At 36.0% G+C, this 13079-nt stretch overlaps 1 protein-coding gene across 1 annotated transcript; it reads left to right on the top strand.

The window, feature by feature from the left end:
• Window positions 1–665: 665 nt before the first annotated feature.
• Window positions 666–12474, top strand: LUM (lumican). The gene is made up of 3 exons (XM_075496874.1): window positions 666–910; window positions 4024–4920; window positions 11429–12474. Exons 2-3 carry the CDS (start codon window positions 4044–4046, stop codon window positions 11581–11583), a joined length of 1032 nt encoding a protein of 343 aa, XP_075352989.1. The 5' UTR covers window positions 666–910; window positions 4024–4043; the 3' UTR covers window positions 11584–12474.
• The last annotated feature ends 605 nt before the right edge of the window (window positions 12475–13079 follow it).

Genomic DNA, 13079 nt, shown 5'->3' with positions numbered 1-13079 from the left:
GAAAATAACATCTCATCCAAGCCTTAAGATGCATTCTTGAACTACATCCATGGAATAAGAAACAGGCAATGTAAAGCTGAGTAGTTCCAGATTCTGAAAAGAAGGAGAAAGCTGTAACTGCAAAAAACGAACAAATGTATAAAGTGAGTTTACAGTAACTGCTGAAAAACCATTCCTGGGATGTGTTTTTATTAAACAAACATGCATTCAATCACCAAAGTAAATCTCCAGACCAAGTAAATTCCAATGCTTTGCAGAAGAAACTTTGAACTCGGTATTTAATGTTGTGGAAAAGGTTATAATTCAAAGATAATCTTGCCTCTTTGGTGCTGATCCTCAAGCTGAAACTTTTATTAGGGATATTTTACTGTGGACATAAGACAGTTAAAGAAAAAGGCAGAAAAATGAATGAGTCACTTGGCTGAGGAAGCACAGCAGCATTGAGGTCTGAGCACTATTTGTTAGCTCATGTCTAGCAGTATAAAATAAGTTGGAAAACAAAAGTCTGTTTGTAATTTGTTTTATAATCTAAAATGTTTTCCCTCTAAAATACAAAAATTCCTTGTATAAGGCTATGGCTAGTGGTCTAAATTTTCTCAGGTTTGTGAAACACTGATCATTCTCTTATCCCACAGGAATAACAGATGGGTTGTCCTTGCACAAAATATGGTATCCACCTGCACTTCATTAGAGAGCTGCATTTTTGTACATGCCACACCACAAGATCACCATGATGACATAGCAGCTTCAGAGAACAGCGTGACTAGGGCTTTTTTTTTTTTTTTCTCTTGTAACACAGAGGATCTGGCAGGCTTTTACCTCCTGACACTGTTTACAGCATATATTGGTCGATACAGTCCCTTATTGCATCTGCTCTGGGAATTAAGGAAAACAGCTTCAAGGCAGTAAGGTAAGTGCTGCTGCATGTTTTAACCGTAATGTTCAGCTATTTAAATGTAGCTGTGATGGGAACGTGAAAACATGTCAGGATAAGTTTGCCAATTTGTAAATTGAACACAAATCAACAGTTGCTTAGTGGATTCACTTTCTCAGTTTCCTTAAAACAACCTCACATATTTTGTGCATCAGTGTGACACTTTTTTACAGTCTGTTTTGTTCTACTTCAAAAGAAGAGTTGATGTACAGTACAAAGAAATTTGTAGGACTACTCACTGCTTACTTATTCATTCATAATCTATTAGTAAGAGCTCCACAGACTCCATTTGTTAAATCATTTTGCTTCATTTTACAAAAAGACAAGGTATCCTGATATTTAAATAATTAATCAAGTAAACAATGAGAGGAAAATTATAGGTATTTTGAATTTTTTAGTTAATTTTAAAGCACATTTTAAATATACTATTGAAACTTCTTAAAATTAAATCTTTTGCAAACTGTGTAACATGTTCTGCTGTAGAATTAATGTATATTTAGTTTAAGGCTGATTGAATGATAAACTTACATTTATTTTGTTTCACAACAACTTTAGAATTAAAGTAGTATAGACTTGCTCCAAAATAGTTTGAATAGTTTGTCTGCTCTACTGTAGTAAGCATTTTTCCAAAATCGTGGATTTGCCATTTAGTATGTTTTGGCAAGTTGCCTGAACAACTTCACAAATATTTTCGCAGGTATTTTATAACATAACTGGTTAGAACAAACACAGGCAATTAGTTCAAGCATGCTTATGTTATAACATAAATGTCTAAGAATGTATTCTGATTTTATCTTTTGGATTCATATAGTTCAGTGCAACACACAAGCATGTATGTGCACACGATCTATTTACCTTTTACACTTCTGACAGAGAAGCATTAGACACATGAACAAGAAATACATGAATAAAGCAAGTTCACTACATATGTACTTTACTGTGCTATTTTATGTCACACACATGCTCAGATGCCTTTGCATTACAAAATTGTCACCTACACTTTAAAATATTGTTGATAAAATAATTCAAAACACTTGCTATCTAGCTTTTTAAATTACTTCCAGGGTTCTGCAGAGCAGTTAAACATTGTATACTATTTAAAAGAACTGTCAGCCTATGTTATCAATAATAAAATTTAGCATTACAAATATAATTTGAAACTAGAAGAACAATAGAATTTGAATTTAAAATAGGATGTTTATGCTACTTTATCAGTAAGACTATAAAATGATGCAGATATGTAAAAATGTGACTGTAAGGCCAAAGAGTGTAGTCCAAGAAGTTCATTACACTCTGTCTTATACTTTGGATACAGAAGCAGTTAGTCCCCCATCCTTAATGTCTAGTACCTAAATAGGACCAGATTTTGAGTCGAATTGTGTCACTATGGTGTCTTTGCTTTCAGAGGAGCTGTATTTATTTATACCAGCAGGGGACTGAAGGTTGACTTTGCATGTCCTCATGCAGTAATGAAAACAGACAAAGGAAATTACACTGATAACTCATATTTCAATGATTGCTCTATCCTATGGTTTGTGATTAGATAAATGTGATGGGATCAACACCATGTAAAACGTATGCAATTCTCCTTATTCAGGGAACGGCAGCTTAATATCTAGCAGAAGGACTTTGTGGGTGATTGACTGGAGATTTTTTAAAAAATCTTCATGCTGTACTGCCTGAGATCAATAGGCCCTTCCTAGAGGTAGTTTAGTTGAGATTATTAGCTGACTAGAATGTGGTGTGGCTTTTATCAAGTCAATAAAAGCAAGGAAATTTAGAATTAGGGAAGACTTTCTAGGTATGGCCCTGCATTTTAACACTGTGTAACACTAAACAATGCTAATAGCAAGACTAATGTACTCTGCTGGAAGATTGCCCAGATCTGAGATCAATGTCTGGCGGTCTGTTTACAGGCTTCACATACTTTCTGAAATTACTTGAGAAGAAGAAGTTTCTAAGGATTTTCTTAATTGTCTCACTCTCTGAACAGTAGAGTACACCGAGCTTTGTCTTTTACTGGTGAAAATCAAAGTAAGCTCACTGACTTCAGTGATGTTAGACCCACTTTGCAACACAACATCTACCTAGGTAGTAAGAAATAAAAGCAAGATACTAATCTTCACATATTAGCACCTTGCAGAGTATCTGATGAGAAAGGTATAGCCTTAAAAAGTAAGGTGAGACCACTCATACTGGATCACAGCAAAACATCCCCAAGGACACCGAACATCCTTTTACTGTATGTGAACTGGAAGACCAACTATAAGAAGCCAGTGCTTTATTGTTCTATTGATTTAGAATGGTTATACAATGTAATCAACACATTTATTATTATACATAGAATTTGCAAGAACATTTGCGCTATCTGAAATTCAGTCATTTCAGATCCACTGTAGATCCGTATTAGATAGAGTATACTCATGCTCACGTATGCAGTGTTGGTTGTTTGACATGCCCAGGGCAATATGGTATATATTTCTATTAGTTTGTTCTTTAGGTGAATATGAAACTTAGTGGATCATGCTTTATTGGACATGATCCATGAGAAGAAGATATTTCAAGCTACAGGCATCTTAACACACTATACAGCAGATCATTACCCTCAGTTTGTAACTTCCTTGGCTCTTTCAAACTTAAGTCAAATTGCCACACATTATCTAGGTATGAGGCAATTCAGTATATTAGGAATACTTGATAGAATTTAAATGGCAGAACTGCCTCTGAACATGGCCTTCAGCAAAACTGAAAACTTTTCTGTGCCAAGTTTGAAAAACTTGGACTTCATCATTGTTCTTGTGACTTAATGAATGAATGCAGGAAGACATAAGGAATGTTTTACTTACAACAGGAGAATGGCCTGCAGTTTTGCATTACAAAGGCAGATTATAACAAGACAGGGACTGTAAGTTTATAGTAGTAACAATGCAATACTAACAAACTAATATGTTTTTCTTAATTAATAGCTTAAATAGAAAGCCTGAATGAATTAGTTTTTAATTATAATCTTTAGGTGGTAAAATTTAAAATATTGCTGAAAGAGAGAAAAAATTAAAGTTATTACTTTTTTATTCCCTTTCACCATACAGGGACAAGACACATTGCAAAGATGACTTTAAACTCCCTACCTATCTTTCTGTTATTGATTAGTGGCATTTTTTGCCAATATGACTATGGTCCTGCAGATGATTATGGTTATGATCCTTTTGGGCCATCCTCAGCAGTCTGTGCCCCAGAATGTAATTGTCCTTTAAGCTACCCTACTGCCATGTATTGTGACAATCTTAAACTGAAAACCATTCCGATTGTACCAAGTGGAATAAAATACCTTTATCTTCGAAACAATATGATTGAGGGCATTGAAGAGAACACGTTTGATAATGTAACAGACCTCCAGTGGCTGATCCTAGATCACAACCATTTGGAAAATTCAAAAATTAAGGGAAGAGTCTTCTCTAAACTAAAGCACCTGAAGAAACTTCACATTAACTACAACAATTTGACTGAAGCTGTTGGACCACTCCCCAAAACTCTGGATGACCTGCAGTTAAGTCATAACAAGATCACAAAAGTCAATCCTGGTGCACTTGAGGGGCTGGTGAATCTGACTGTCATTCACCTCCAGAACAACCAGCTGAAAGCAGATTCTATTTCTGGGGCTTTTAAAGGCCTGAATTCACTTTTGTACCTTGACTTAAGCTTCAATCGACTTACAAAGCTACCAACAGGACTGCCTCACTCCTTACTCATGCTGTATTTTGATAATAACCAGATCTCCAATGTTCCTGATGAGTACTTCCAAGGTTTTAAAACCTTGCAATATTTACGTTTATCCCACAATAAATTAACAGATTCTGGAATACCAGGCAATGTCTTCAATATCACATCACTGGTTGAGTTGGATCTCTCCTTCAATCAGCTGAAGAGCATTCCAACCGTCAGTGAGAACCTCGAAAACTTCTACCTCCAAGTCAACAAAATTAACAGTGAGTTAAATTTGCATGTTTTCAATATTATTTGCGACAGTCTGAACACTGATGGTCAATGTGAGTATCTGAAAGGGTAGATCAACCAGTCTGAAGAAATGGTACTGGTTAGACTGTTAGCACACTGACAGTTCTCTGACTGTTGTCCACATTAATGTTAGAAGACAGACATTTATCTGATAGCTACTCAAATTAACCTTAAAGACAGAAATTTCTGTTTCCATACTAATGTGGGTATTATTGGCTAACTTCTCATCTCATGCAAATTAGAGTAACTCCACAGAAGCCAATGGAGTTGACTTGTACAATTGAGGAAAAAAAGGGTGGGAAAAGTTTAATAAGTGTAGAAGGTGTTTGGAATTCACAAGTTGGCAAAAAGAGACAGATATCAGCTGAGGATCTGACTATGTTATGTGTAACCTTTCAGAAGGCTGGTAGTGGAAGTGCTGGAGGGAGGAGAGAGGGACAAGACAACAAATTCATAAGATATCAGGCACAAGGCACAGTGAAAAAGATATCACAAAGTAGCTGCTTTTTTCTCTTTCCTCCCTTCTCTCATGCATTATCCCTCCAAACCCATCTTGAAAACCAAAGAGCTGCCCCTGTTGTTTCTTCTTTTCATTCCCATTTCCCATATTGTATGATCAGGTGGCAAGCTTGTCTCCATTCAAGCATGATTTGAAAAAATGTTCCTTCTGAAGTTAATAAATGTCACACTTGCATGAGATCACGGAGGTTTCTACTGAGACAAGTCTATTATGAGGCTGTCCTGGGGTGGGAAGGAGGTGTTGGAGAGCTGGAGAGGCCTCACCATCACATCAGAAGCTCTCCAGCTGCACCTCTGTCAGTGGTGGTCCCTGATGGAGAGGCAGATCTGTCAAACATAACAGTGTTTCTGGAGGAGGACTTACATCATCTTGCTAGCTGGCATAAAGTAAACCATAAAACCCTCTCTTCTGTTTGCCTGCTTGTATCCATCAGGGGTTTAGGTTATCAGTGTTAGCTATTCCATACATAGCTAACTCCATACAGACATAGCCTTTAAAGCCAAATATTTTAGTGCTGATTTTACCAGACAGAGGGCAAGACCTTTTGAAATGTTTTGTATTTACTATGCTTCACATTTTCCTCAACGTTGTGATTTTTTTTTCCTATTACATCTAATTTCCTTGTTTTGATGAGAGAAAACAATGAGTTAATGCTTCCTATTTGAGCCACCACATACAGCGGCCTGTAGAACTCTATCAGATCTCTCCCTCTCCTAAAAGAGCTAACACTGATGATGTTTAATTGCTCATGAGATATATGAGGCAATTTTCTCTGCTCAGAATGGTTGTTCTGAGCCTTCTGCAAGATACCCAGGTAATGAGTTTGCTTTCCATTCACATTTCCAAGGACTTCTGAGCAATTGTGACAACAATTTAATTTTGCAATGAAAGCTGTATTTCTAGAGTACTGGTCAGCAGCAGAGGGGGATGGTGTGAGGAGTGGGTGTGCACTGGCTACTGCTGCACTGTCATTGTTACCCTATGGACTGATGCAAGAGAACTCTGATTTACTGGTTTTGCTTAACCATAAAATCTAGCAGACTTCAGTAACAAATTTTCTTGACTATCTAATTTCACAGGCATAATATTGTGTTCCCTAAGATGCTACTTGACAATATGGGACAAAATTTAGTTAGCAATAAGCATTTCATCTTAATGAAGTACCAAGTACAGGGTGATCAAAGCCTTTGCAGTTCACTATTCATTACACTTGACCTACAGCTGTGAGTGCTTAGTCTTTCTAAAAATTGAGTTGATTGACCTTTGAGTATTTGAGCCTCAAACAAATGATCAGTTTCTTTTTCTAATAAAAAATTGTAATTTGCCAGAGATTTGTGTAAGGATGACTGTAAACAAGGCCAGCTTCCCTTCCATACCATGGCCTGTGATACACATATACTGTGAGAGGGAGACTTCTGTATTAGGAGTAATGATAATTTGTCCTAAAATGTGCAAAACATATCATCTTTCAGATTATGCCTACATAGTTTAAAGTTTTCACTTATACTGAAACCTAACATAAATATATTTCTCCAGAGTTCTTAATTTGCTACTGTCACCCTTTTTCTCAGGTACCTTTAGGCTATCAATTAACATTTATATTTGTCTAAGGAAGAGTAATCTGGTTCCAGTCCTTTTGATATTACCAGAAAGAAATGAAATATTTATCTAAATTATTGTCCATGAGTTTCATCCTGGGCTTGCTACAGTCATTATGCATTGCCATACATAAAAAACTACCTGTTTCAGAAATATTCTCATTTGAGTGACTGAGCTTTTTGAACAAGAGTTGATGAATGAAGCCAGGATTGGCTTCACTTCATTATGTTCTGTCTTCATCTGTGATGCGAGGAGCAGTGGGCAAAGCGGATAGCAAACTGGAATGAAGACAAATTCAGAGTAACTCCTCTGATCTCTAACTAATAAATTGAAGCATATCCATTATATTGTATGAAATTTAGGTATCAACTGTATACTCCATCTACTGTACTTGATGTTAGTTGGATCTCCAAGCTAGCATAGAACCATGGAAGGTTTATAAAAGCCTTTGCTTTCTCTGTACCTCAAACCTGAACTGTAACTTCTAAATTGAAACTTCTTTTTTTAATATTTCTTATTAGTAGTAATTTAAGGGTAGAATTTTCTGTCTAATAACAACAGTGGTTTGCTACCATGCTTTAAGATGCCATTAAGATTTTATATATATATATATATACACGCACACGCTTGTTTTACAGACTCCTCAAGGCAAAAAAAAACTCTTCAGGATGGAAAAAAGTACAGGAATGAAGGAGGTTCAGTGATACAAGAAGAGAGTCCAAAGGCAGACTTCTTCCTATTTAATTTGTACTTGTAAAGGATTAAGGAGAGAGTTATTGTTTCCACATGAAACCCCAGCAAGAAGATACCATGTGAATGGAGTATAACAAGCGGGAATGTGAAAATGTTCCAGAGGACAGTTAAGGGGCCGCATATTCTGCTCCAGTCCATTGGCTGGATCAGTACCTGTACCATAATTGTACTTATTCTGAACAGTTAGTTGTGGAGGTGCTCTATGGTCTTTTATCTGTCTCACTCCACCAATCCCAAAAGGATCGTTTTACAATGTGCAGAAATGACTCAAATATGATTACTGTGGGACCACAGACCAGCAAGGATGACTATGGGAATTCACATCCCATTAGGATTGCCCACTATATTGCACACCTGAACAAGGAACCTTTGCACAGTTAATCTTCCTCTCAGCTAAAGGCTGCTTACACTCCTGATGTTCAAGGGATATACTCTCACCTAACGTATAGTAAAAAAATAATTCTGTCTACTCCCAAGGTATGAGAGAGGAGAGGAGAGGAGAGGAGAGGAGAGGAGAGGAGAGGAGAGGAGAGGAGAGGAGAGGAGAGGAGAGGAGAGGAGAGGAGAGGAGAGGAGAGGAGAGGAGAGGAGAGGAGAGGAGAGGAGAGGAGAGGAGAGGAGAGGAGAGGAGAGGAGAGGAGATAATTTTCTGTTCCTGATTTTTTTTCTCCCCAGATATTTCAAATATTCATGTAGTTGGTTAGAATATCAGAATTTCTTATCATGACAGACACTTTTAGTGAGAAAATAATTGTTCAGATGAAAATCCAATTTTCATCTAATCTTTCTTGTTCTCTCAGTGTCTGGCTCATGCAGGAATTCTGTGTTGGGAAAATATGAATGCTGCACTAGTGGCAAAATTCCGGGTCCACTGCCTCTGAACCTGAATATTATAAATTCAGGAAGACATTTTAACACCTGCAATACAAATAAGTGTAATAAAGGAGGAAGTAAGCTGACATATTTTATGCAACAGTGCTCTAGTCTCACTGATTGCAGTTCCCATAGAGATGATATAGGTAACAGCACATCAAGTGCATTCACAAGACCTACTTACCTATTTTCTGCTAGTGGAGACTTCAATTAGAAAACAAACATTTTTAATATGCTTCTAACAACTGACAATTATATGAACTGTATAAAAAATTAATGCCCAAATGCAAACAGTGTGCACCAAATATTGGAGCCAAATCCCACTGAAGTCCATGACAGAGTTCCTTTGACTTCTGTGAGGACTAGATCTGCGTCCACTTCCGAAGTGGTTTCAGTCTCATAAATAGTCAGCACAGCTGAGTATTTTGGTAACACAGATAAATTTTGTGGTTTACATTAATGAAGTTTACATCCTTTGAGTAGTTAAGCATCTACCCAACTTGTATAAGCATACCTTATTTTGTAACAAAGTGTTAGTATTTATATTCAAAAGTAACAATATGGAAAAAAACCAAATAAGTAAATTTACAAAATTTTTAAATGTGTGCCTTCAACAAAAATATACTTACCATGTTGTTCCTGAATGACAAGAAAATGGAAAACAATATTATATTAGAATTCATGTTCATTTTATTATTTATAAATTACACCCAAACTATCTGCAGAAAACTGGACCTAAATAGTTAATAGTATAGCCTGTAGGCCAAGCAGATGAGTTCAAAGTCTCAGGAACTTATGTTTTCATTCAGCAAAATTCCACACAGATCTGATCCTATAAACATATCTCAGATCATATGATCTTAACTCACAAGAATCATCAGTTCACTTCAGCTGGTACATTCTGAATCAGAAGAGTATCAGAATTGGTCTGTAGGCTTAAAATTATACTATACTGCAATATGGACTGCCCAATAAATGTGCCATCAAGGATGTATTTTATCTCTCACCCTTCCAAAAGAAGGCTGTACAATATACAAATTGTTTTGATTTGCTTTAATCAAATTGGTGATCAAGAGCTAACATTTGAAATACATTTCCATAATCCCTACTCAAAACAACTTATTTTGTGAAAGATACACAAATCTTCACCCATTCTTCAACATCATATCTCTGTGTCCAAAATATTACCTAAGCTCTCATGCTTTAAAGAGCTGGCTGTACAGGTGGATATACATTTATACTTAGTTTACACAAGCCATATTTCATCAATAATAGCAGATTATTGTAATGCCTGTTCTGAAAGAAGCCAACTGAAGTTAAAGTGGAGATATGAAAGATACTTCCTCCACTTCCTTTAGTACTACAACGTAATGTAGGTCATCACATTTTCTTAGATGAGTTAAATAATCATGCAGAAAAGATCTATAAAGTGGTGTTTTCAAGAGTCCATAAATGACCTATGATTGGTAGTTAAATGGCATCCAATTTTGAGAACACTACCTTGATTTCTCAGAAATTATGAGAGCTAGTCCTTTGCAACACAAAAGCAACTGAGGATATGACATTTGTCCACATATCGGTGAATGCATTCTTTGAAGGAGTCCCTTTAAAATATTTTCTGTGTGAATTCAATTGATGTCAATAGCCCAAAGAAGAACAAGCCTCTCAGACTGCTTCTTTAGTAGTGATGGAGCTTTTCAATAGACTAATCCTCTGTCTGATTCAAAGGAAACACAGGTGAGAATGAAGGACCATCTTTGCAGAATTACACAATATGGTATGAAGGGGACATCAGGTTTATTCACATACGTTCTCTCTTTGAGGATAGATCTTCTCTGCATGACAGACGTGTATAATATGTATATGTGTGTGCTTATGTATACTGAGCACAGAATTTCTCTGCTTCGTGTAATTTCTAGCTTACAGTTAATACTGCTCATAAGATACAAGACATAGTTTTCCATTCAAGACCTGTCTGGTGTCATGTGAACCAAATAATACTTCAAATTAATAGAGGCTATATATATCATTACATATAAATTACAATAAATATAAATATTTTTATAAATATTTTTTACGTTTATACTCACCTTCTAATCCTGCTGTTCTGCAAAGGTTCAACTATACAATTTAAATGTAAAACTATTCCCTGACCCTAGACCCAAATTTCATTTTGAAACTAGTAAATCAAAGAAGTGACACATCCAAAATAATATTTGACACAGACACCCATTGGACTGCGTGTTCTTAAGGGTAAGGACGTATCGTGGTTTCAATTTCTCCAGAAACTTTTTACTTCCTTCAATATCTTACGTAGCACGGTTTTACCCTTCCGTCATAATGTACCCAGCATAATTGATTCCTCCCTCTGCATCTCCAGTTTTACTGGAGATTATTTTTTTGTCTTTTTACTAAATGCCATATTAGACCTCTATATAAAATCTGAAGTCTTAAAAATCAAATGGGTACTAGGAGCACATAGCACTTGAAAAACTCAGTCTTGAAATTCTGAACCTCTCACAACTAATGGAAAGAACCTCTCCTAACACAAGCCCCTCAAGTTCCAGTAAACTCGTGGGGAATTACATCAGTGGACATGAAAAATATTGAAAAATAGTAGAATAAATTTAAGGTCACAATTTCCAAATAAAATTTAAAAAGCAGAAAAATAATGGGTTTGTCCTATTTGTCCTAATTATTCATACTTTCTCTTACTCATGTTCCCTTTGTTTCAGAGTTCCCATTGAGCAGCTTCTGTAAGGTTGTTGGGCCAATGACCTATTCCAGGATCACACATTTGCGCCTGGATGGAAACAACCTCACTCGGGCTGACCTGCCACAGGAGATGTACAACTGCCTTCGGGTGGCTGCTGAGGTTTCACTGGAGTGAGACACCTGGGAGCATCCGGTTCCCTCCTAGGGGCAGTAACTACAGGAATTGCATCATGATAGCTCTTTAAAATTAGGATATGCCTTAAAAAAAGTGTCAATCTGCATATTATCCATTCTGTTTTGTTAATATTTAGCATGCACTTGGCAACCTTCAGGAAATGTGTGCATATTTTTACAAACGGTTATATTTAGAAAGCACAAGACTGACCAGATGTGGTGCAAAATATGCCTTCATCTGCCTAGGTAAGTTGATGAAAAGCATTCAACTTCATAGAAATCTATGTCCATGCATGCAATACATGCCAGCTGGTACCAGACTTACATGGAAGTCAGGTGGGTTTCATCAGAGTGCTGAGCAGTATGGGCTAGCCTGTGTAAATAGCAGATTCCTCTCCAACCAATCCAACTTTCTTAATTATTCACGCCTTTTTCATATTGTTATCAATTACAAAGGAAAAAATTATTTAACAATCTAAGAACAATTTAAAATGTATGAAAATATGTTTTCAGAGCCCATGACATTATTAAATTAATGGAATATGTGAAAGATAACAGGGAAACAAACATTTTTCAGGTTAAAAAATTGTTTACTCTTCTTTTTGTCATACTTTCATTTAAACTTTCATGGTAGGATTTTTATCCATTGCTGGTATATTTTTTATTTCAAACTAAGTCATATATACAAGTATTTTTATTCAATTACTTGCATGCTACTTTTAACCAGACTATAGAAAATAAAACATAGCAAATAGTATTTTTGTGTCCATATCAGTCAACTATGTTTCAGTCTTTTATAAATTGAAAAAAACCTTCAGGTTAAGACAAGAGTATCTAAGCTATTCTATTATTATTAAAATTTATTGTAAGGTTAAATAAACTGTTTTCTCTACTTTCAAGTTTCAATATGTTTGTAAACATATAATTTAACATACTCCACTGCACTTGTGTTGGTCATTAAGTCGATGCCTTATAGAGTTGGCAGTGTAGGGCTCACAGCACTATGAAATAGTGCAAATTAATTTCTCAGCATTGTCAAAAGAACAACAAAATCTCTCAGAAGCCACAGGCAATGAGTAAAATACAGCCCTAGCTACTCATGATAGAGAGATGTCAGTATATTCTATCTGGGAATGAATAGCCCAAATATTGTCAGCATCCCGGAACACACACTAAAATAAATGTATTAGTAACTGAGAACCATAAATGGCTTGTTTGCAAACACAGATCATCCCACAGGTACTATTTTCTTTTCAACTACTAGACTATTAAACACTCAAACAGAAACTCTTCTAGTTTCTATAGCAAAAGTTGAAACTATCACCCCGCAAAAAAAAAAAACCCACACCAAACCATTTATTTGGCACATTGCCAATTCCAGATGTTCAGAAACAATACACAATTCACAAAGAAACCTGGGACTACAACAAAAGGCGAGATGCAGGAGACAATAGAAATATTTCTCTCCTCATTTTTGTCATTTTGGAATTCATAAGT

Source organism: Mycteria americana, chromosome 1 (genome assembly GCF_035582795.1).
Source record: "Mycteria americana isolate JAX WOST 10 ecotype Jacksonville Zoo and Gardens chromosome 1, USCA_MyAme_1.0, whole genome shotgun sequence".
NCBI lineage: Eukaryota > Metazoa > Chordata > Aves > Ciconiiformes > Ciconiidae > Mycteria > Mycteria americana.
Note: the sequence above shows the minus strand (reverse complement) of the source record. Positions and strands in the feature narration are given on the sequence as shown.

Excerpts from the sequence above, each read along its gene's own strand:
- LUM (XM_075496874.1), top strand. The coding sequence starts at position 4,044 with ATGACTTTAAACTCCCTACCTATCTTTCTGTTATTGATTAGTGGCATT. Across the intron at positions 4,921-11,428 it reads CCAAGTCAACAAAATTAACA|AGTTCCCATTGAGCAGCTTC; the intron begins GTGAGTTAAATT and ends CCTTTGTTTCAG.